This window comes from Balaenoptera physalus (assembly GCF_965194825.1).
Source record: "Balaenoptera physalus genome assembly, chromosome: 3".
Lineage (NCBI taxonomy): Eukaryota > Metazoa > Chordata > Mammalia > Artiodactyla > Balaenopteridae > Balaenoptera > Balaenoptera physalus.
In genome coordinates, this window is record NC_138890.1 from 27,688,877 (window position 1) to 27,711,675 (window position 22,799).

Below are 22,799 nucleotides of genomic sequence, written 5' to 3' on the forward strand. Positions count from 1 at the left end.
AGACCTCCGGCCCTTGAGGCAACCACCATCACCCAACTGTCAGCCATGACCCCTGGCCTTACATCTCCCACAGACTCACTTGACCTCTAACCCCTAGAGCATAGCTATTGCCCACGCCTTCTAACTCCCCCATCTCCACAACATTTCTTGTCCCCCAACACCCACTTGCCAATGACAGATCAGCCATAACCTTTGACTCCTACATGCCAGCTGCTGTCCTTGATCCCTGACTCCCAGAACCCAGCTTTCACTTTTTTAAAAACTTTATTTTGGTTAAAATTAAACTGACAGTATCTACTACATATCGTTAAGTTATAAAATTCTAGTTCACTTCTTGTCTAGATTTCACTTAACATGAACTTATATTTTACACTGAATGATTCCATTGGAATGAGAATTTATTTGAGGAGAAGTAGGTCAAAGTCACTCCTTTCTGAAGGAGTTCCTCTTGAAGTTTGACACTTCCAGTTGGGGGTCATTGTACTTTAGTGTGAAAAATTCCTTTAATACCTCTTAGAGTTCATGTTTACTAGTGGCAGATTCTCTCAGCTTTTGTTAACATGAAAACGTCTTTATTTCACTTACATTTTTAAAGGATAGTTTTGTTGGGTATAGAATTCTATTTTGGCTTTTTAAATTTTTTTTTCAGCATTTAAAAAATGCCTTTCTCTTGATTTCTGGTTACCATTGTTTCTGATCAGAAGTTAGCCATCAGTTTGATTGCTGCTCCTCTGAAGGTAATATGTCTCCTTCTCCCACCCCTGGCTGCTTTAAAATTTTTCTCTTTCCTTTGGTCTTTAGCAGTTTGAGTGTGATATAACTCTGTGTGTGTGTGTGTGTGTGTTCCTGCTTGGGGTTCATAAAGCTTCTTAAATATGAGATCTAATGGTTTTTTTTAATCAATGTCTGAAAATTCCCAGTCAGTATTTCTTTAAATACTGTTTCTGTCCCTTTCTCTCTCTCTTCTCCTTCTGAAACCCCAAGTACATGTGTGTTAAACCTTTTAGAGTTTTCCATATGTCTCATACTCTTTTCTGTATATTTTGTCTTTTTTTCTTGTCATGCTTTAATCCACATATTTTTTACTGACCTTTCACCCAAGTCAGTAGAAACTCTCTTCTGCTGTGTCTGAGCTGGTATACAACCCCTCTGTTGAATTCTTAATTTTAGTTATAATATTTTCAGTTCCAGAATTTTCATTTGACTCCTCCCTTTCCATTCTTTGAATAGATTCCAAGGCTCTGGTGAAATTCTTTATCATTCCTCTATTTTCTTGAACATTTAAATTATATTATGTAAAGCCTGTGACTCATAACTCCAATATCTGAATCAGCTGTGGGTCCTCCTGGCTTTTAGTATTTGGTCCTATTTTTTTCAAGTGTGCCTCAATAATTTCTTATTGAATGTCAGGCAGTGTGGAAGAAAAACTGTAGAGGACGATATCAGCTTTCTCCAAAGAAGGTTTTTAAAAAATTTCTATTGTAGTAGGCAGATAGAATACCAGAAGATAACTTCAATCCTATAAGACTTGGCTTTAGGCTTTTAAATTCAGGTTTATTTCCGTTTTACCCTTATTCCTGGGTCATGGTCCTCAATAGATCTTACAACTAAAAGCCTGGGATGTTTACTAAGACACCTTCACCCTGTTGGCTTGAACTCTTAATCCCTGTCTCCCCATCACTGTGCAGCTGCTAAAATCTCTGTTCTACTCTTTAGATGCTGCTCTTCTGCTGAGTTTCTTAAAGTCTCTCCCTACAGGTATACATCTTAAGAATTGACTGATGATTTGGGGGAAATCTGTACACAGATTTTGGGGCTCACATCTCTGCGGTTTGCTCCTCTCTAGAATTTTGTCCCTGGAATCTCAGCTGCTTTTGTTCCCAGACTCCCATGTCTGCTCCTGGCCTATTGAGATCGCTGCTGTCTATTTAGCTCTGTTACTCCTTGTGCCAACTGGAAAATGCTTTTGGGGTGGGAGGGGAAGGGATGGGAAAAGCTGAAGTAAATGTGGATCTTGCCCTTAGTGCTTTCATGCTCTCAAGGATTGAAGCCAATTAAGTCCTGCCTTTGTTGGTTGTTCTCTAGTACCTTCAAGCAGTTGTTAAATATATATATATACACACATATATATTTGTTGTGTGATATGGTTGTTAATATATGTTAAATTATTGTTAAATACATATTTATTTCTTTATAGTTGTTATATATGTAATATAGTTGTTAAATATGTATGTATATTTATATTTATTTGTCCTTTTTTTATAATTGTTTTCAGTGGGAGGTCTAATCCAGCATAACCTAATTCATTATGACCAGGCTATTTGCATCTACCATTCTTCACCCTTGATTTTCATAGCTCATCCACAGCCCATGATTCCTCATCCCCACAGCTCAACTCCTAAACTTTAAAATCTTTGATACCTTCATCCTGCCATTTTGTGCTCCTAATTCCTAAAGATTTTGATTCCTATATTTTAACTTTCATTTCCATGTCCCAAGACTTTTGATATCCAATCTCGTTTGTGATTCTCACATTCCAACATTTCCGACTCTCACATCCAAAGCACCAGTGTTAATTTCTGACCTCCCTATTGCACTTGCCACACAATAAATACCCCATTATTTTAACTGACTATTGCCTTTGCCTAACTTCTAGATCCCAACCACATTTTAAAGCTATAGTTTTAAAGTAGCACTTCTGTTACCTCAATTTTTAGGTCATTAAGAGAGGAACAATTACTTGAGATTTGATCATTTGGCATTTTTTCCCACTCCAGAATATCCTTGGGGCAAATATGAGATTGTGACAGGAACAGCGGCTGACTGCTCTGTGGATTCACCAGGTAATTCTGGAAATGAGAAGCCAATTATTTTTTCCTTTTAAATTTGAGTGACCACATAAGATTTCTGTTTAATTAACACTCCCTTCCATGATTTTCTATCAGCAAAATATGCACACAACTCCATATCTTTTTTTGTCAATTAACAAAATTTAAGATAGAATTGTGTCACTACAGCTATTAAAATTAGCACAGAAGATGCTCCAGGATGTCAAATAATTCATTTCTGTCACAAAACTCAATTAATGGAGGGACATTTAGAGCCCTTAGGAATTACAAAATTATCTTCCTTTATGGCAACTAGCCTTCTAAAAAAGACAGATGGGTCTTTAATCTTTGTATCTTTTTAGGGGATTCAATTAGCATTTGTAATTCTGGTGCTTTAGGAAATTCACCTAACAACTCTGATTTTTGATTTGTTATTTCTAAGGTCAGGATAACAGTAAGTCTATAATTCAAAAATTTTACAAGAAGTAATATTGAGATGAGACAGTCAAGCATAGCAGTTAGGAAAAAAACATGGAGCCAAACAGCCTGGGTTAGGATACCAGCTGCCTCACTTACTAGCTGGTAAACTTGGTGAAGTTACTTAACCTCGCCATGCCTTCATTTCCTCAACTGTAAAATGGAGACTAATAGTATATATCTCATAGGTTGCTGTGATGACTACATGAGTTAATATATATAAAGTACTTAGTGTGTGGTAAATAATAAGTGCTACATAAATACTAATTTTATTATCAAGTAAATTCATATTCTCTGAATATCATATTTAAATCAATATTTTTAATGGAGTAGCATTATAATTTTAATCAAACAGAGTAAATTATTCTACACTTTTTTACTTTGTGAATTTACTATCAAATTGGATATTTCCTCATTGTCCCTCTTGCCCCACCCAGCTTCTCAATCCTGAAAATTTTTGAAAGGCTCTGACATTACCTACATTAACAACATTTCTATCTCATGTTTTCATAAATGGTGCGACTGAAACTTCCAAATATCCAACTAAAATTCTCACTTTATGAATACTTAAAATGTAAAACCTATGATCAGTCATTTACTTTAGTAACATATAAACAAAATATAGGAAGCATTAGTACACATTTCCCTTAACTTATTCTACAAATGTAATTTTATTAAATACACTGAGTAAGATTGCTTAATACGTCAATAAGTTTGGGGAATCCAGCAGAGGGCAGGCAGGTAAGAGAAATAGGAGGAGAATGAATCCAATAAATTCAAATTTACGTAAAACCCCTTCAAAGACAACAGTTATATAAAATATTTACCTGTGTATATTTATTTCATGTTGGTTGATTTCAACTATATTTTTGTTTTGTTAAGTCATTAACTTTAAACTCCATTTATTTAAATAGCCAGTGTGAAACCAGAGTAACAAAAATAATTTTTTTCTTCACTAATGATATGGATATGAGTTATTTTATAATCTTGACATTACATATATATTAAAAACTATACATACTTTTTCTTTAAATGATTTTTACTTTTAACTCACTGCCAATAATAAGGGTATACTGCTGTGTATTAATAATGCCATTATTTTGACAAATAAAAATTAATGTTTCTCATTCTGTACATTGCCTTATATTACTTGCATATTAATTCCTCCACATAATAATAAGGAGTTTAAGGCATTGATTATGTAAGCAAGATAGTAGCATTACTTAATATGCATCTTAAAGTTACTGCTAAGCAGGATCATGATAAAATGTGACCTGATATGCAGTGCTATTGGATTAATAAAGCAGTATAACCTTTCTGAAAAGCAATTTTGCAATATGTATCAAGAACCTTGAACATGTTCATCTTCACCCAACTTCTAGAAAGTGATTCTAACAAAAAAGCCTAAATTTTTTTAAAGTTTTATATGCCAAGATATTTATTATAGCATGATTTACAATAGGAAAAAGCAGAAAAGCTTAAGTAAACTATGGTACATCATATGGCAGAATCCTATACAGTCATGAAGAATTATATTTATGGAGAGTTTTGTAAAAAAAATATGGAAAATGCTGTCTTACAAGGTTAAGTGTAAAAGGGAAAATGGAACAATTTATCATTTCAATCAAATGAAAAAAGGCATAGAAAAAAATGAATGGAACAGAATACAAACAAATATTAACAGTGCTGTCTTACAAATGGTGGAATTAACAGGTGATTTTTTTTCTTCTTCATCATGTTTCTGTGTTTTCAAGATTTTCTAAAAGGTACATTATTCATTTTTATAATGAGAGGAAAACTTATGGTATAACAAAAAGTGACACCAAAATAGATTACTGTTAATCTCATTAAGGAAGTACTTACTAAAGAAGTGTTGACGGCAGGTGTATATATTTGGAAGAAAGACCAATCAGAAAAGCTGAACTTGACCAGGCACTACTGCCACAAATCTTTTTTGGAATAAGGCAAAGTGTGGATGTGGTATGTGTGTGCATGTAACTTTTTTTAAAATAATGCAATCTTAAATTGAAATGGAAAATATAAAATGTGTAAATCCTAGGGGAATAGGGCAGAAAAAAAGAGCTATCACCAGTCATAGCCCATTTTATGCACATAGCTACTTCCCAGAAATAGGCATGTCCCCATTTCAAGTGATTTTTTCTAAAAGATATCCATAAAATACGTTTAAGGCTGTATCAATGAGAGCAATACTGTTTTAATTGTTTTTAGAGTAAAATTAATTTGGACTAAAATATAAAATTAGGTCCTTCACATACTAATATTACTTTGAGCAGGCAAAAGCTATACCATTACTTACAACCCAAGCCCCTTCCTTAAGGGTCAACATTTTCCTTTTGCTAAGAGTTATGTTTTAAATTTACTGTGAGGATACCAAGCTGAGCAGGCAAGTCTCTTACTATAAGGAAAAATAAAAACACCTAAGAATATCTCAAGGAAAACCAAGTTGTGAACTTTCTTCTTTCTCCTTTCTTTTTCTGCCTCCCATCTCCCCTGCTCCAACACACATTAACACCTTCCGCACGAGCAGCATATGTCATACTGAGGAGCTTAGGAAAGATGATACCCATATTAAATCCTTTCAAATTGCCGAAATTTATTTTAAAAGAGTATTTCTATCATTTTCTCCTGACTATAGAAGAAATCCATGATTTTTGTATAAAATATCATGGTACAGAACTGTATAAAATCAAAAGTAAAAATTACCAAGAATAGCAGCCTCTCAGAAATAACCTATCTTAATATAGCAGCATATGTCCTTCCATGCCTCTGTCTCTACACATGCATATGTGGGCAAAAAAAATTTCTGAGATCATGCTATAAAACTGGTTTGTACCTTGGTTTTTCTGCTTAACAATATATGCATTTTAGGTATTTTTCAATGTCAATATTATAGATCAACCTCATTTCTTTTTTAACAACTCTGTATTCCTCCATATGTATATACTATGATTTATTTAATCAGTCCTCTACTGAGAGAAATTTAGGTTTGTATGATTCTTTTTACTATCATAACTAAAGCATATAGTAGCAATGTTAAGTGAACTATCAATATTCTTTATAACTAGGAGAGGCAGAAAAGACAAAATTTTGCCCTCAGGCCATCTAAAAACACTGCTCCAAAAAAGCCTTCCCAGGTTGACTTGTACATAAGTTGATTATACGTAGAGTCTTATGTTGTATGTTGACTTATACATATAGTTCATTGTTCACCAAGAACACTTCTGAGAGTAAAAGGGGGAACTATTAATGCATACTCTGTGCTAGTCCTGAAGCCATCCAGTAGGGTAGAGCAAGGTTTATACCAGCTGTGGCAAAAGAATGTTGGGGGAGCCACTGTGGGCCAAGCAGGGTGAAGAGGACTTCTGTGTAGAGGGCTAGTTGGCAAGCCTGTCAGAGCCTGAATGGGGTGAGGAGAGCATCCCTTCATGAGAGTGGTCCTTCTTGGAGTGTCAGAGACTAGCAGGGGAGGACAGTATCCATACAGAGTTTTGGCCTCTTGTGGGGGTTTGGAGCCCAGATACCAAGGGTATCTGTGCATTGAGGGCATGGGTTGGGGGCACAGTGCAGGATTTTGAAGTTCAACAGGCCCGAGAAAGGCATCTATCCAGGGGTGGGTTAGGGGCTAGCTAGGCATGGGGAGTCAGAACCTGAGTAGGGTGAGGAGAGGGTGTTCATATGGAGTGGTGTTCTATAAGGGGTGTCAGAGCACAAGTAGGGAAAGAGGATATCAGTGCAGGGGAGGAGTTGGCAGTGGAGTTGGGAAACTGATTGCATACTGGGAAATTGAGGAAATAAATACATTAATAATACTGGAAGCCAGATTTTTCACTGTGGGAAAAGGGAGTTACAAATATGGAAAGGGGGGAAAACTAGAATGAACCCTGTGGTGTTGGATTGGAATTAGAAGTATCAGTGAAAATTCATGGTTTTCAGAATGTAGAGATAAATATAGAAATAAGTTTAGGTGTGTGTGTATGCCTACATATATGCCCTACTGAGAGTTCCTGAGTTCAGCAACACCCCAATAATAATGAGAACACCTAACATCCAGAACTTGGCCTCTAAATATTATTTTCCACTTATAGGAACCAGCCACTTGGAGAAACAGCTGATTCCAAGTTGGGGTATGTAAGTACAGAATATGTTTGGAACATTTTGGGGCACCAGAAAGTAAGGAAATCTTCAAAGAATGAAGGGGGGCAGTCAAAAGGACATAAGAGCCAGCTTGAACGGACTCCCACTTGCCAAATCTAGGAAGAGTTGGGCATCAAAATAAATAATGATAGTAATAGATTATAGCCCATTGAATAAAATAAGAAACCTTAATAATATATTAGTCCATGCTAATATAAGTAAATAAATGAATAAATTGAAAATTTGATGAAGAATGGAATATTTACATAGTCTCATTGTAGTTCCTCATAAAATACTACTTAAAGAAAGCAAAAAAGAGTAACTTTTCAGTGCAAAAATGTCATTCACCACCTTGATTGTGTGATTAATGTAGGTAATATTAGTAAAGGGACAAATGTAAATCATGTGCCATTTGACAGAATGCAGTAATAACACAGCATCATCTCTGTGATAGTCTCACAGAAGATGCATATGCTGAATCTAACCTTGAAACACTATGATTTACATCATACAAACTCAAATTGAGAGACATTCTACAAATACCAGGGTAGTGAAAGTCAAGGAAAGGCTGATCCACTAAGAAAACTAAAAGAGAAACAATAATTTAAATGCAATGCATGATTTGAACTGTATAATTTTACAATAAAGGACATTTTGGGGATACTTGGCAAAACTTGAATGAGATCTAAGAATTAGAAGGTAATACTATATCAATGTTAATTTCCTGATTTCATGGTTGTATTGCAGTTATGCAAGAGAATGCCCTTGGTTACAGAAAATCAACACGGTGTATCGGGGGATAAGATAATTGTGCTTCTTACAATTGATACGTGTCTTAGGTTTGAGGAAGTTCAGTCAGTGACAATTTTTATTATCCTTGAGGCAACATCACTTAAATAGTCGCATGTTCTATCCATACAGACAATAATCTGTAAAATATTCCAAGACCCCTAGGACTGGTTCCTTGTAATGGCAGAAATCATTCTGAGAAAATAAATCCTCTGAGAGACTGTCTTTACCTAGAAGGCCTAAAGCAGAGCCCACCATGTCTGCATCACTAGGAACATACTTGGATTCCTGTTTTACTGTGGAAAAAATGAAGATACATTCTAGGCACATGCCAGTAACACTTGCCATGAATTCACTAATAAGATCTCATTGGGTGGTAATCTGAGAAGTCAATATGTTGGCCTCAGGAGTCCAGGGGGATCTGTCTGAATGATGGATGTACAACTAAATTTTAGAGTGTTAAAAGGAGACGATGGCTGGGTAAAGCATCAGTCACCCTGCCTAAGAAGAGAGGTCACGTAATCATAGTGCTAAAAACAACATTGAACCACTTTCTGGACCAAAGTATAGTGGGCCACCACTCTATAGAGTGATACTAAAAACCTCTGGAGAAGCCCACTTACAAAATGATCAGAGTATATATTTGGCTGGTGGTTTCTATTTCGAGATAGAACTAGCATATTTGAAACTGGAAAAGAACATATGGCATTTCCAAAAGCCCAACTTGAAACCAGATAATTTGAACATGGACTATACCAGAGACACTTCACAAAGGGACTGCCACAGGCTTAGCACCTTCAGCAATGGCCCAGAATTGGCCATTTTGTAAACGAGCCCTTTGTGTGTTCGTAGCATTGGACATTTCATACACAGGCCCTCTTGGACTACCTCACCTCCAAACAGCCTGGTGATGACCATTTTCAAGAGACACCAGAATTTTGAAAATGCGCCAAGCCAAAGCATATCTTAAATGAGCTATTCTAATCAAGCTTTCTTCCTTTCTTTCTTTCTACTGCTCTACATTCATCCTCAAACACATACTTAGACAATCTGTTTAAAACTGGGATGGTGTATGCCATTTTACAGCTGTCTGCTGCAATGCAATCATAGATGGAAAAGCCTTAGTCATTTCTCAAACTGGTTCACCAACTCCTCATCTTTGCCTGATGGTTACCTGTAGGCAATTTTTTTTGCAAATAGTATCCAATTGCAAATGATTTTATTGATTCTTAGAATATGTAAGGAATGTTATGCTAAGTTATCTCCTTGTGAAATAGAAGGTTAAATTCGTTTAAAATTTTAATCTTCTTCAGTGCATGAATCATGCATTCAGCCTCTTTTACTTCCTCCATGATGCCTATCAGAAAGTTTAGTACAGAGAAATGCTTACAGTATCATTTGATTATTCTTGTCAACTGAGGTGATATTTGGTCATTATATGAATAAGGCAAGCTCTTAAGGTAGGAGAATACTGTTAAAAAAAAAACAAACTAGATCCTAGTTTGTCTGGAAAGAGTGATTCATTATACCTGAAATTTTGACAGAAAATTTGACTTTCAAAATGCTTTGTAATTATACAAGTAAATATAGGTGACATTTTATGTGAAACGTCTACATTCCTATATAAATATGTTTCCTTTCTCATAGTCACTGGATTCATATTCTTCATCTTCTTCAGTGTAGTCTCCATAATTCGTATTATTTTTTGTGATTTGGTTCCTTGCAGGAATTTGATATGTAAATGAAGAACCTATAGAGGCAACAAGTTAGAGTTTACATAAGTGAAAAATGCAATGTATTTAATAACTGTTGGCCTGCAAGTAGACCTTTCAGTGCGAGTAGACCTTTCAGTGCTATACTTACCCACACCCCCCGTCTCTTTACCCCTTGTTATGGACTCTTTGTGTTCTGCGAAAATTCATATGTTGAAACCCTAACCCCAACATAACTGTATTTGGAACAGGGCCTGTGAGGAGGCGATAAAGGTTAAATGAAGTCATAAGGGTAGTGCTCTAATCTGATAGGGCAGGTGCCGTTATGAGAAAAGGAAGAGACACCAGAGCTCTCTCTCCTTTCAACCATGTGAGGACACAGAAGAGGGCCATCTGCAAACTGCGAAGAGAGCCCTAATCCAGAAACTGAACCCTGCCAGACCTTGATCATGGACTTTACAGCCTCCAGATCTATGAGAAAACAAATTTCTGTTATTTAAGCCACACTGTCCATGGTATTTTATTATGACAGCCTGAGCAGACTTAGACACCCCTGTTCCGCCCTTCCTCCCAATATACACTCTTCTCCATATATACTGGTACTCATCAAGCCCAGAATTCAACTACATGCAAGCTTGGATTACTTTATATTATTACTAGATCTCGCAAAGTATTTGAATTAAATATGCGCCACACATAATAATATTATTTATTTTTATTTGATATACAAAGAACTGTGTTCCTAAGTGGCCAAGTTCTACTCTGCCTTTTCAGTTTTAGAATCTGTTAAGGGCATTATTCACCTTATAGCTGAAAGTTTGTATCCTTTTACCAACTACTTCCTACTTCCTCCACCCCACAAGCCCCTGGCAACCACTTTTCCACTCTCTATTTCTGTGAGTTTGGCTTTTTTTAAAAGATTCTACAGATAAGTAATACCATGTAGTATTTGTCTCTGTCTGGCTTATGTCACTTAGCATAACGCCCTCAAGGTCTATCCATGCTGTCACAAATGACAGGATTTTCTTCTTTCTCATGGTTGAATAATATTCATATGTATTATATTCATATATGTATCTTATTTATCCATTCATCCATTGATGGATACTTAGGTTGTTTCCATATCTTGGCTATTGTAAATAATGCTACAGTGAACATGGGAGTGCAGATACACCTTTAAGATAGTGATATTCTTTCCTTTGGGTATATATCCAGAAGTGAGATTGCTGGATCACATAATAGTTCTGTTTTTATTTTTTTGAGGAGCCTCCATACTGTTTTCCAAGGTGGCTGCACCAATTTACATTCCCACCAACAGTGCCTTTTTCTCCACATCCTCCCAACACTTACCTCTTGTCTTTTTGATGACAACCATTATACCAGGTGTAAGGTAATATCTCATCGTGGTTTTGATTTGCATTTACCTGATAATTAGTGGTATTGAGCACCTTTAATGTACTTGTTGTCCATCTGTATGTCTTTTTTGAAAAAATGTCTATTCAGATCTTCTCCCCATTTATTAGTTGGATTGTTTGGGGGTTTTTGCTGTTGAGTTGTATGAGTTCCTTATATATTTTGGATATTAACCCCCTTATCAGATATGTGATTTGCAAATATTTTCTCTGATTCTGTAGGTTGTTTTTTTATTTTGTTGATGGTTTCCTTTGCTGTGTAGAAGCTTTTTAGCTTGATGTAGTCGCACTTGTTTATTTTTGCTTTTGTTGCCTTTGCTTTTGGTGTCAGATCCAAAACATCATCGCCAAGACTGAAGTCAATGAATTTACCCCCTATTTTTCTTCTAGGAATTTTACCATTTCAGGTCTTAAATTTGAGTCTTTAATCCATTTTGAATTGATTTTTGTGTATGGTGGGTGATAGGGGTCCAGTTTCATTCTTTTGTTTGTGGATATCCATTTTCCCAGAATCATTTACTGAAGAAACTATCCTTTCCCCACTGAATATTCTTGGTTTGTCAAAAATTAATTGACCATACATACGTGGCTTTATTTCTGGGTGCTCTATTCTGTTCCATTGATCTATGTGTCTCTTTTTGTGCCAATACCATACCATTTTGATTACTATAGTTTTGTAATATAGCTTGAATCAGGATGTGTGATGCTTCCAGCTTTGTTTTTCTTTTTCAATAATGCTTTGGTTAATTTGGGTTATTTTGTGGCTCCACACAAATTTTAGGATTTTTTTTTCTATTTCTGTGAAAAATTCCATTGGAATTTTGATAGGAATTGCATTGAATCTGTAGATTGCTTTGGGTAATTTGGACATTTAAACAATATTAATTCTTCCAACCCATGAACATGGAATATTGGAATATTTTCCCACTTATTTGTGTCTTCTTCAGTTTCTTTCATCAGTGTTTTGTAGTTGTCAGTGTACAGATCTTTCACCTCCTTGGTTAAATTTACTCCTAAGTATTTTATTCTTTTTGATGCTACTGTAAGTGGGATTGTTTTTGCAACTTCTTTTTCTTATAGTTTCTTGTAAATATTTAGAAATACAACTGATTTTTGTGTACAGATTTTGAATCTGTGTGACACAGAGACATAAAGTGAGCAAATGCTGTCGGAAAAATGGTGCTGATAAGATGTTGGGCACAGACTTGCCACAAACCTTCAATTTGTAAACAACACACTATGTGTGAAGTGCACTGAAGCAAAGCTCAACAGAAGGAGGTATGCTTGTATTTATTGAGTGCCTACTCTGAGCAAGGCAGTGTGCTGGGTGATTGACATATATTCATTATTAAACTATGCTGTGATATTCCTGAGAAGGTAAGGCAACAGGACCAAAGAAGTGAAGTAATTTGCTCACAGTCTTTTTCATTCTGAAGCGTATTATGCTAGTTATCTATTTATTTAACTATACCAGTGACTGTCAAACTTTAGAATGAATTGAGGTCATCTGGAACAATTATTTTTAAAAAGTGCAGATTCATGAGACACACCCCCTGTATCCTGATCATTTTTGGCTACATTTGGGTCCTGCAGTTTGTTGTTTCACCAGGGTGTCAAGATGATTCTATAACTTGTGGTCTTTGAGTCACACTTTGAGAAACACTGCACCACCATCCTTTTTCTCTATCACTATGTGCAGACCTCTAAGTCATATTGATGAGATCATACATATGAAACGGTTTTGTAAATCTTCTAACACATTAAATATGTAAGGTATTATTGTTTTGCTTGACATGATTACAATGAAAATGTTTTAATATTTCAAACCTGCATTTTAAAATGTAATCTGAAGGAGAGAATTCATTAACATTATCAACAAATACACTGAATGTGTGAACTGTGCAAATAATTCATATACTTGCATTGAAATTATCAACATGAAGGATCATTTTGTCTGCCTTTTTCCTCCACTCCAGATGTGGTATTGGATAGGCTGAAACTTCACAAGCAAAAGTGACATCATTTTGAGTGAAGTTCTCTGTATTTTGAGGAGGCAAAGAAATAATAGGACCTACAAGAAAAAAATAATTAAGTGAGAAATTTGTGTTAAAAAATGACTCTAGTATCTAAAATGTTTTTGGAAATAATTTGTGCATGTATAAATTCAATTGGCACAAAATAATTGAGGGCTTTTAAAAATCATATAAATAGTCAGTAGTCTTTCAGCCAAAATTGCTACAAAAATACATGTGCTGCGCTTATGGTCAATTAATCTATGACAAAGGAGGCAAGAATATACAATGGAGAAAAGACAGTCTCTTCAATAAGTGGTGCTGGGAAAGCTGGATAGCTACATGTAAAAGAATGAAATTAGAACATTCTCTAACACCATATACAAAAATAAATTCAAAATGCATTAAAGACCTACATGTAAGACCAGATACTCTAAAAGTCCTAGAGGAAATCATAGGCAGAAGAGTCTTTGACATAAATCGCAGCAATATTTTTTTGGATCTGTCTCCTAGAGTAATGGAAATAAAAACAAAAATAAACAAATGGGACCTAATGAAACTTAAAAGGGTTTGCACAGCAAAGGAAACCATAAACAAGACGAAAAGACAACCTATGGAATGGGAGAAAATATTTGCAAATGATGCGACTGACATGGGCTTAATTTCCAAAAATATACAAACAGCTCATACAGCTCAGTATCAAAAAAACAAACAACCCAATCAAAAAATGGGCAGAAGATCTAAATAGACGTTTCTCCAAAAGAAGACATGCAGATGGCCAACAGGCACATGAAGAGGTGCTCAGTATCGCTAATTATTAGAGAAATGCAAATCAAAACTGCAATGAGGTATCACCTCATACCAGTCAGTATGGCCATCATCACTACAAATAATAAATGCTGGAGAGGGTGTGGAGAAAAAGGAACCCTCCTACACTGTTGGTGGGAATGTAAATTGGTGCAGCCACTATGGAGAATGGTATAGAATTTCCTTAAAAAACTGAAAATAGAGTTATTGCATGATCCAGCAATCCTACTCCTGGGCATATATCCAGAGAAAACTCTAATTCAAAAAGATACATGCACCCCAATGTTCATAGCAGCACTATTTGCAATAGCTAAGACATGGAAGCAACCTAAGTGTCTAATAGCCAAGACACAGAAGCAACCTAAATGTCTATTTATGGACAGATGTATGGATAAAGATGTGGTATATATATATGTGTGTGTGTATGTGTATATATATATATGAATATATATAATGAAATATTACTGAGCCATAAAAAAGAATAAAATAGTACCATTTGCAGCAACATGGATGGACCTAGAGATTATCATATTAAGTGAAGTGAGACAAAGACAAGCATCATATGATATCACTTATACATGGAATCTAAAAAAAAAATGAACTATTTACAAAACAGAAATGGACTCACAGATGTAGAAAATAAACTTATTGTTACCAAAGGGGAAAGGGGGGACGGACAAATTAGGAGTTTGGGATTAACATATGCATATTGCTATATATAAAATAGATAAACAACAAGGACCTACTGTATAGCACAGGGAACTATATTCAAAATCTTGTAATAACCTATAAAGGAAAAGAATCTGAATAAGAATATATATATAACTAGAATATATATATATATATGTACATATGTATGTATGTGTAAAACTGAATCATTTTGCTATACACCTGAAACTAACACAACATTGTAAATCAACTATACTGCAATTTTAAAAAATATGCATGGTGTTTATGCAGCATTAAAAGGGGAACTGCAATGACAAAGAAACCTTGCATTATAAACTTATTCAGAGATACTTGTCATTTAAATGAATATGGACTACTTAGGATGGGAAAATTTTTTGCCTAAATTTCTAAAAAGACTTGGTGAATATGAAAACTGTGAAGAGTGTTGTACTAAGTCGGGTGGGGGATGCTGAGGAGGAGAAAAATAGGAAAATAATGGGGGAAAAGGGCCCAAATATCTGATAAGGCACTTGTATCTAGAATATATAAAGAACTATTACAATTCAATAATGAAGGACAATCCAATTAAAAATGGACAAAGAATCTGAATAGACAGACATTCCTTCAAAGAAGAAAGGCAAGTGGCCAATAGGCACATGAAAAGATGCTCAGCATCATGGGCCATTGGGAAAAGCAAGTCCAAACTACTATGAGGACTTCCCTGGTGGCACAGTGGTTAAGAATCTGCCTGCCAATGCAGGGGACATGGGTTCGATCCCTGGTCTGAGAAGATCCCACATGCCGTGGAGCAGCTAAGCCTGTACACCACAACTACTGAGCCTGTGCTCTAGACACTGCAAACCACAACTACTGAAGCCCGCGCGCCTAGAGCCTGTGCCCCGCAACAAGAGAAGCCACCGCAATGAGAAGTCCACGCACCTCAACGAAGGGTAGCCCCCGCTCGCCACAACTAGAGAAAGCCCGCGTGCAGCAACGAAGACCCAATGCAGCCAAAAATAAATAAATTAATTAATTAATTTAAAAAAACTACTATGAGATACCATTTTCAAATACACTAGAAGGGCTATAATTTAAAAAATTAAAAGATAATAACAAGTGTTGGTGAGGATGGTGAGCAACTGGAACCCTTATAACCTTCTGGTAGGAATGTAAAATGTTGCAGGTGCTTTGGAGAACAGTCTAGAAATTCCTCAAGTCGTTAAACAAAGAGTTGCCATATGATGCAGGATTTCTATCTGTAGGCACATACCCAAGAGGAATGAAAGCACGTCCCTACAAAAACTTGTACACTAGTGTTCATAGTAGCATTATTCCTAATAACCAAAAAGTGGAAACAGCCCAAACGCCCATCAACTGAAGAATGATTTTTAAAATGCAGTATATACATACAATGGAATAATAGTCAGCAATAGAAAGGAATGAAGTACTAACACATGCTGCAACATGGATGAACCTTGAAAATATCATGTTAAGGAAAGAAGTCAGTCACAAGGGACCACATACTTCATGATTCCATTTACATAAAATGTCTAGAATAAGAAAGCCTATAGGGACTGATAGGACATTAGCGATTGTCTAGGTCTGGACAGGATGGGATGATTGGAGGGTGATGACTAAGAGGAGGGGGGCTTCTTTTTTGGGGCAATGAAAATATAAAATTGATTGTGGTGAATAAAATTGATTGTGGTGATGGATGCACAGCTCTGTGAATATACTAAAAGCCATTACGTTGTATACTTTAGATGGGTGAATTGTACGGTATGGGAATTATATCTCAATTAAAACTGTTTAAAAAAAAGTACCATGTCAAAAAATACAAAAGCCGTTTTTTATAATATAAGGGATAAAAATAGTCATTACTCCAGGATTTCATTTTCACTTTGTGGTTGGGAAAAGAAAAAATATATATTTGAACACTTATGTACCAAGCTTTGTACAATTCTTATTTAACACTACCAGTTGGCAAGGTAGGTATTTTCTTAGTTTATAGGTGACTTCAAAGATTTTAAGCACCTTGCCCAAGGTCAGTCACATAGTTAAGTGGCAGAGCCCAGAATTAAATAAGGTTTGTCTGTCTGCAAAGTAACTGTTTTTCCCATTACACCATTTGCCCCATTATACCATAACTAGCTTTATAATTTTTTTTCAACAATGGAACTAAATCTAAAATAGACTCTTTATTCAGAAAAGAAGTAAAACAATTAAGAATATGGTAAATTCTACTGTGGTGTTATTTTTCTTTTTTAAAAATCACATAAAAATATCCTAAACTTGTACGAGTTGCCTCAGAGGACATTTTTATCCATTTAGAGGATAAAATTTAAAATATATGTATTAATATTTGTATTACTAAATTATGTGTGCTAAAAATTCTTTCTGAAACATAATGAAATATCATTGTTGCATAAGTGATACAGCATCTTGGAAATTGACTTTTATGGCCCAGGGTACAAAAATTGAGTCATCTTTAGTCCAGCTGTGTGAATTTTCTTGCCCCCTTATTTAACTGTTTGTTTTAGTATCTATAGCAGTTGATACAAGCCGACATTGTATGGTTATTTAATGGCTGATATGGTCCTATAAAGGCAGATAGCTTTTATAAATTTTATATTCTGTAGCTTCTATTTCTTAATTTGAAGTATTTTTTCATTAGAGTAATCTCAGGGAATCAGAATGGGCTATCAGTCAATTTAACATTAAAGTAGTTTTTCTTTTTTGTTCTGAGAAAGCAGGAATGTCAATGCCAAGAGCACCAGAATAAAAAACCAGAAATCACATAAATCCCCCTTTACACAGGCAAAACTACTCTATGTGGCCCTTGGAAGTATTAGTTTGTGAACATACAATCAAAAATAAATGGGATAAGAAATAAAACAAAAAGTGAACTAGTGTTAAATTGTTGCTTCTCAGCATTAGGGAGTACATTTTATATCAAGAAACTCATAAAGAATAGATGATTTAGTTTAGCTCTCCTAACCACCAAATTTTCTGTCCTAGCTTGTGCTGAAAGCTTCCAATATTTGGTAATACTTTTCATTTTTGTTTTTTCTCTTTTGGGAGTACTTTATGATTGCTAACAATAGTAACCTTTTCTTGGACTTAAATGAATCAAACATATTTAGTTTTAATCCTTGAATTGTCCACAAATCAATTACTCCATTCTTGGCTAAAGGAAACTCTAATATGACTTCACTGTTCCAGCTAATGCCACATATTAATCAGCGAAGTTGGCCCTTTAATTTTCCTGTGTATTACAAACTTAATCTACTCACAATAACCTGTGCTAATATCACTCATGATAAATCTACCTGTCTTGTCCGCAAAAGGTCTCACAGACTTTCCATAGCCCAAGCACGATCAAAGTTCAAACTCAATCTATCATATTATCTGCCAAAACCCCAAAGAAAATCGTACCCAATGGACTGTTAAACCACATTAGGTTTGTATTATTTAGCTCAAGAACATTGAGTCAGAGTTAAGTAAAATACAGCTTTGAAAGTATGTTAAAGGATTGGCTTGTTGTTTCTGGTAAGTGTATATATCAGTATGTTAAAATAAGTGCAAATTGTTTCTTATGAATGTAAGAAAATCATAATTATGTTGGCAAATTGGTCATTTTGCAAAGCATGTGAATTCAGACCATTACAGGAAGGTATTAACATAAATTAACAGAGTAATGGTTAACTCTGTTTTTGTAAATGTGGTGAATTTTTAAAGGCTTGTCACAAGATTCTGAAAGAATCCTACTTGCTGAATTAATTTTCTTATACTTTACCTTCAAATAGTGCTATTATTCATGTAGAAATTAGAATGTGGAGGGAGTAACCAAATCAAGAATGGAAGATTCTGTATGCCCAAATCACTGACATTACCAGTCCTTTTAGACTCATATTCTCAGCCTCAGGAACTCACAAATTACCCTGAAAAGTTGTGAATCAGTGATTAGAAATGATGTAGAAGATTCCTGAAAACTAGCTTTGATGACCTGAAAAATGATACTAGAAGAGCTACCCTAAGTAAAAAAAAAATTTTAAGTGGACTCTGGAAAGCTTAGTCTTATGAATACCCATTAATAATAAATATGATAATGATAGCAGGATCGCTACACTTCACGTGTCGCTGTGGTTCTAGTACTCTGGAGAAAACAACTATTGTTTCTCATTTACAACAGAATACTTTCACAATAATAGGTTAGAGCTGATTGGAGAAATTATTTTGAACACGTGGATCTGAGGCAAAAATATTCTCTTTGCTAAGCTATGTAATTCTCAGGAGTTTTGAGTTTCAGCACATCCAGTACTGCAGCACTCTGCAAACTGCATCTGTATCTGCAATTCTAATACTGTGTTAGAATGGGTTGACATTATTACAGTAGGGGCATTGCTGGTTAAGCTTTATTTCATTCTAGGAATCTGCTTCTTGAGATCTCAAGGTTTTACCTGTCAGAAACAAATGTAGTAAAGAAAACTGTACCTATGGACTTTTGAAAACTAAGTGGAATGATCATATTCTGAAATGCAAGTGTTTATAGTGTGAGCATATGATAACACAGTGGATTCTAGGTACTGAGATAACTGTTGAACTTGCCCTATTTCATTAATAGCTATTTCCAGAACTATATTTTGAAGTGTTTAGTGAGCAATGTAGAGCTCTGGAGAGCATGCATTAGGACATTTGAAAATCTATAAGAAATTGCAATGACTCATTTTTGAAGAATGAATTATATTAATATGGGGCTGCAAAACTATCTCTGTGAAAGTTACTGTTGTAATTGCTTTATTTTTCTTCATCTTTCCCAATGAGTATAGTAGTTTTATGTTTACATTGGTTTCTTTCTCCTAGCAAGGAAAATGCAGCCTTATAAGAACTTTGTCTTATTATGGCTCTTAAGAGCACTGAAATAAAAGCAAATGATTTCCCATTGACATAGGAAGTCTTTTCTACTTACTTATCAAGTAATGTAGATTTATAGTCTATTTACATGTAGTTCTTTCAAATGATGTAGGTTTTGACTCTCACACTAAAATGAAATTTCATCCAACTGATTATGTGCCATGTCCTTACTTTTAAAAATTATTGAATCCAGCACAGATATAATTCATAATTATCAAGGCATTTACCTTTTTGCATTTATCTTAACTCCATGTAGATATCACTAAATTAAAATTTAGTTAATTTTGCATGATAACTATAGAAAAGACAAAGAAAATACTATTATTGTTAATGAAATATATAAACAGAAACATTTGCTATTACTTGGTGAAGTCACATAGTGGAATTCTATTATAGTTAATTTTTTGATTCTTGTGTAATTTTATCTACAGAGCACCACTAAATCAAGCCCTGGACAACTAACTCCACATGCCTGGAGGTCACATTACCCAGAAATTAAGTCAGATTATGACCACAAATAGATACCAGGCTCTTATATCATTTGTCAATGTTAGAAATAGAAAAACATATGCAGAGTCCTATATCCTTTATTCTTTAAAAATTCTACTGAATGGTATGGGGATTCTGTGTTACCTGATTCACAAGGTCCTTTGTGTTTCGTGCTAATATTGGTGCTCTGCTGAGAGTTTAGCTTCCTGAACTGGCAAACATTCTCATAGGTCTTTCCTTTCAGCCCACCAATGCTTCCCTAGGTAACACAGATGCATCATGGCTTGGGGATTTCTCCATCCATCAGCACCTCTTCATCCAGGACACATGCCAGGTAGTGCCTACACTGACCATAGAGATAACTATTTCTGTCCAAGTCACAGAGCTGACCTTCTACATTCCCACTTTCTGAGCAGCAGCCACATTGATCCCACACAGTCCCAGACAAGCAGTTTGCAGGCTGGGAGCAGAGTTCTAAATCATATTTTCCTCAGTCACCACCTCCCCTGAATAATCTCAGTCAGCTCTCATGATGCAAAGTGGGGAGACTTTGCAAAACATGTAGTTGGGCTGCAAACATCGCTATGCTTACCAGAGGCTTCATTCCAGGCAATGAACATGAGCCTTGAATGTTTAGTTTTAAGCCAAGAGGGGGAAAAAAGTACCCATTTCTTCTTTTTCTTTTTCCTCTTTTCCCTCCAAAAAACCAAAAAATCACAAATCTGCCACAGACGGTTTCAAGCCAATATTGACATCAGATTCCAAGTCTAGAGAAGATAAATAGGGTATTTAAACATCCACAAATACTCTTCTGGGATGCAATTTTTATAAGAGCAGTTTTTGGGTTTGAAACAAACTACACTCTTGGCAATAGAAGTGTAGTTTTGCTTCCTGTTGGTTCTGGAAGCCAAATCCTGAGACAGTTATTGTATGAGAATAGAATTGTTTTATACCACTTAATGGTAAAGCCCAAGAAGTATTAATGAAGAAAAATTATGTAAAGTATAAAGTTTATTATTGTGTGATTTTTTAAAAAATTTAAGGAATTTCTTTCTTTTTTCTCTCCTTACTTTCCTTCCTTCTTTTCTCTCTCCCTCCCTCCCTTGTTCCCTCCCTCCCTCCCTCCCTGCCTTCCTCCTTTCTTTTCTTCCTTCTGTTCTAGTCATAAGAGTTAGACTAACATTTAATACACCTAGGCTACTATTTTATAAAATACTAGAGAATATCTGTGGCCCAACCTAATTGGTCTCTGTTTATTTGAGGGTCAAGTGAGGTTTTAGGCCGTTATTTAACACACTCTGATTCTAAAATAACTGCTAAACAAGAATAAAGCATGTGCGTTCTAGTTAAACATGGTAAATTAGTTCTCACATGTTCCCTCCTCCAATCCCACTGAAATGACAGTGAAGAAATTTGAAAAACACACACTAACAAGGACCAAGAAAAACAGGAGAGGGCTCCATAGCAAATGAGAAAATCAACACAATGTTGGAAGCTGGGAAGCAAATGAACAGGTGGTAACTGATTTAGCACATCAGAGGGAATAGAACCCTAGATATCTGTAGTGGGAGAAGGTGACAAGAAGCCAGCCATGTTGTACTGCAGAACTCCAGAATGTCAAGGCTTGAAAGCAGTAGGAACCTCTGGAGACCAAGTTGTAGAGTGGGGCTGAAAACAGGGGATGTTTTGAAAATTAGTCTATAGCAGGGGCCCCCAACGCCCAGGCCTGTTAGGAACCCGGCCACACAGCAGGAGGTGAGTGGCGGGTGAGTGAAGCTTCATCTGCCACTTCCCATAGCTCGCATTACCGCCTGGACCTTTCCCCTCCCCCCCCCCCCCCCCCCCAGTCTGTAGAAAAATTTTCTTCCATGGAACTGGTCCCTGGTGCCAAAAAGGTTGGGGACTGCTGGTCTATAGGACAGTAAGATCCCTTCCAGGGTAGCTGGTTAAAAAAAATCCAGGAGTTAAATCTTGTAAGGCTTGCTCAGCTGTGGCCAGGAGACTTACTGAAAGTCAGTTTACTGAACAGCAACACCTCATGCCCATTTTCCCTCTGGGCTCCCAGGATGCTGGCAGCCAGGTTTATACCTTCCGAGGAAGAAATGGGAGGGTCCTTCTATGGGGAAGCTGATCTATGGGAAATATAACCTTTGGGTGATGTCTTTGGGTACTAACCAATGAAAAAGCTGACCCACCATCTCATCACCCTTTTATCACTCTCTTTAAAAGCTTACCAGTTGGATGTTCTGTCCACATACAGAACTTCCTGTGTCATATTTAAGAGTGCTTCAGAGTGATGCAGGCAAGAGGAAAAGCCTCTAATAAGAAAGATGAGAATCAAATAAGCAAATAGAAAAATACTACTTGTAGAAAATCGACAATTTAGGGAGTAGAAGAAAATTTTTTCTTTTTAAACTGTATCTTTAGAGAGAGAAAAGGAAATTTTGCATCCCTGGAACAAGCACAAGATGCCATAATAAACATTCAGAGAAGAAGAAATAGACCTCAGAAATGAAAAATAAAATGCCAAAAATA

General features: G+C 35.7%; 1 protein-coding gene across 1 annotated transcript; it reads right to left on the reverse strand.

The window, feature by feature from the left end:
* LOC309657058 (kazal-type serine protease inhibitor domain-containing protein 1-like) lies at positions 1 to 20,884 on the reverse strand (the record flags this gene model as incomplete). The annotated part of the gene is made up of 4 exons (XM_082454018.1): positions 1 to 13,499; positions 20,409 to 20,451; positions 20,549 to 20,753; positions 20,857 to 20,884. The coding sequence occupies 4 exons, from the start codon at positions 20,882 to 20,884 to the stop codon at positions 13,284 to 13,286; spliced, it is 492 nt and encodes a 163-aa protein (XP_082310144.1). The 3' UTR covers positions 1 to 13,283.
* Positions 20,885 to 22,799: the final 1,915 nt, after the last annotated feature.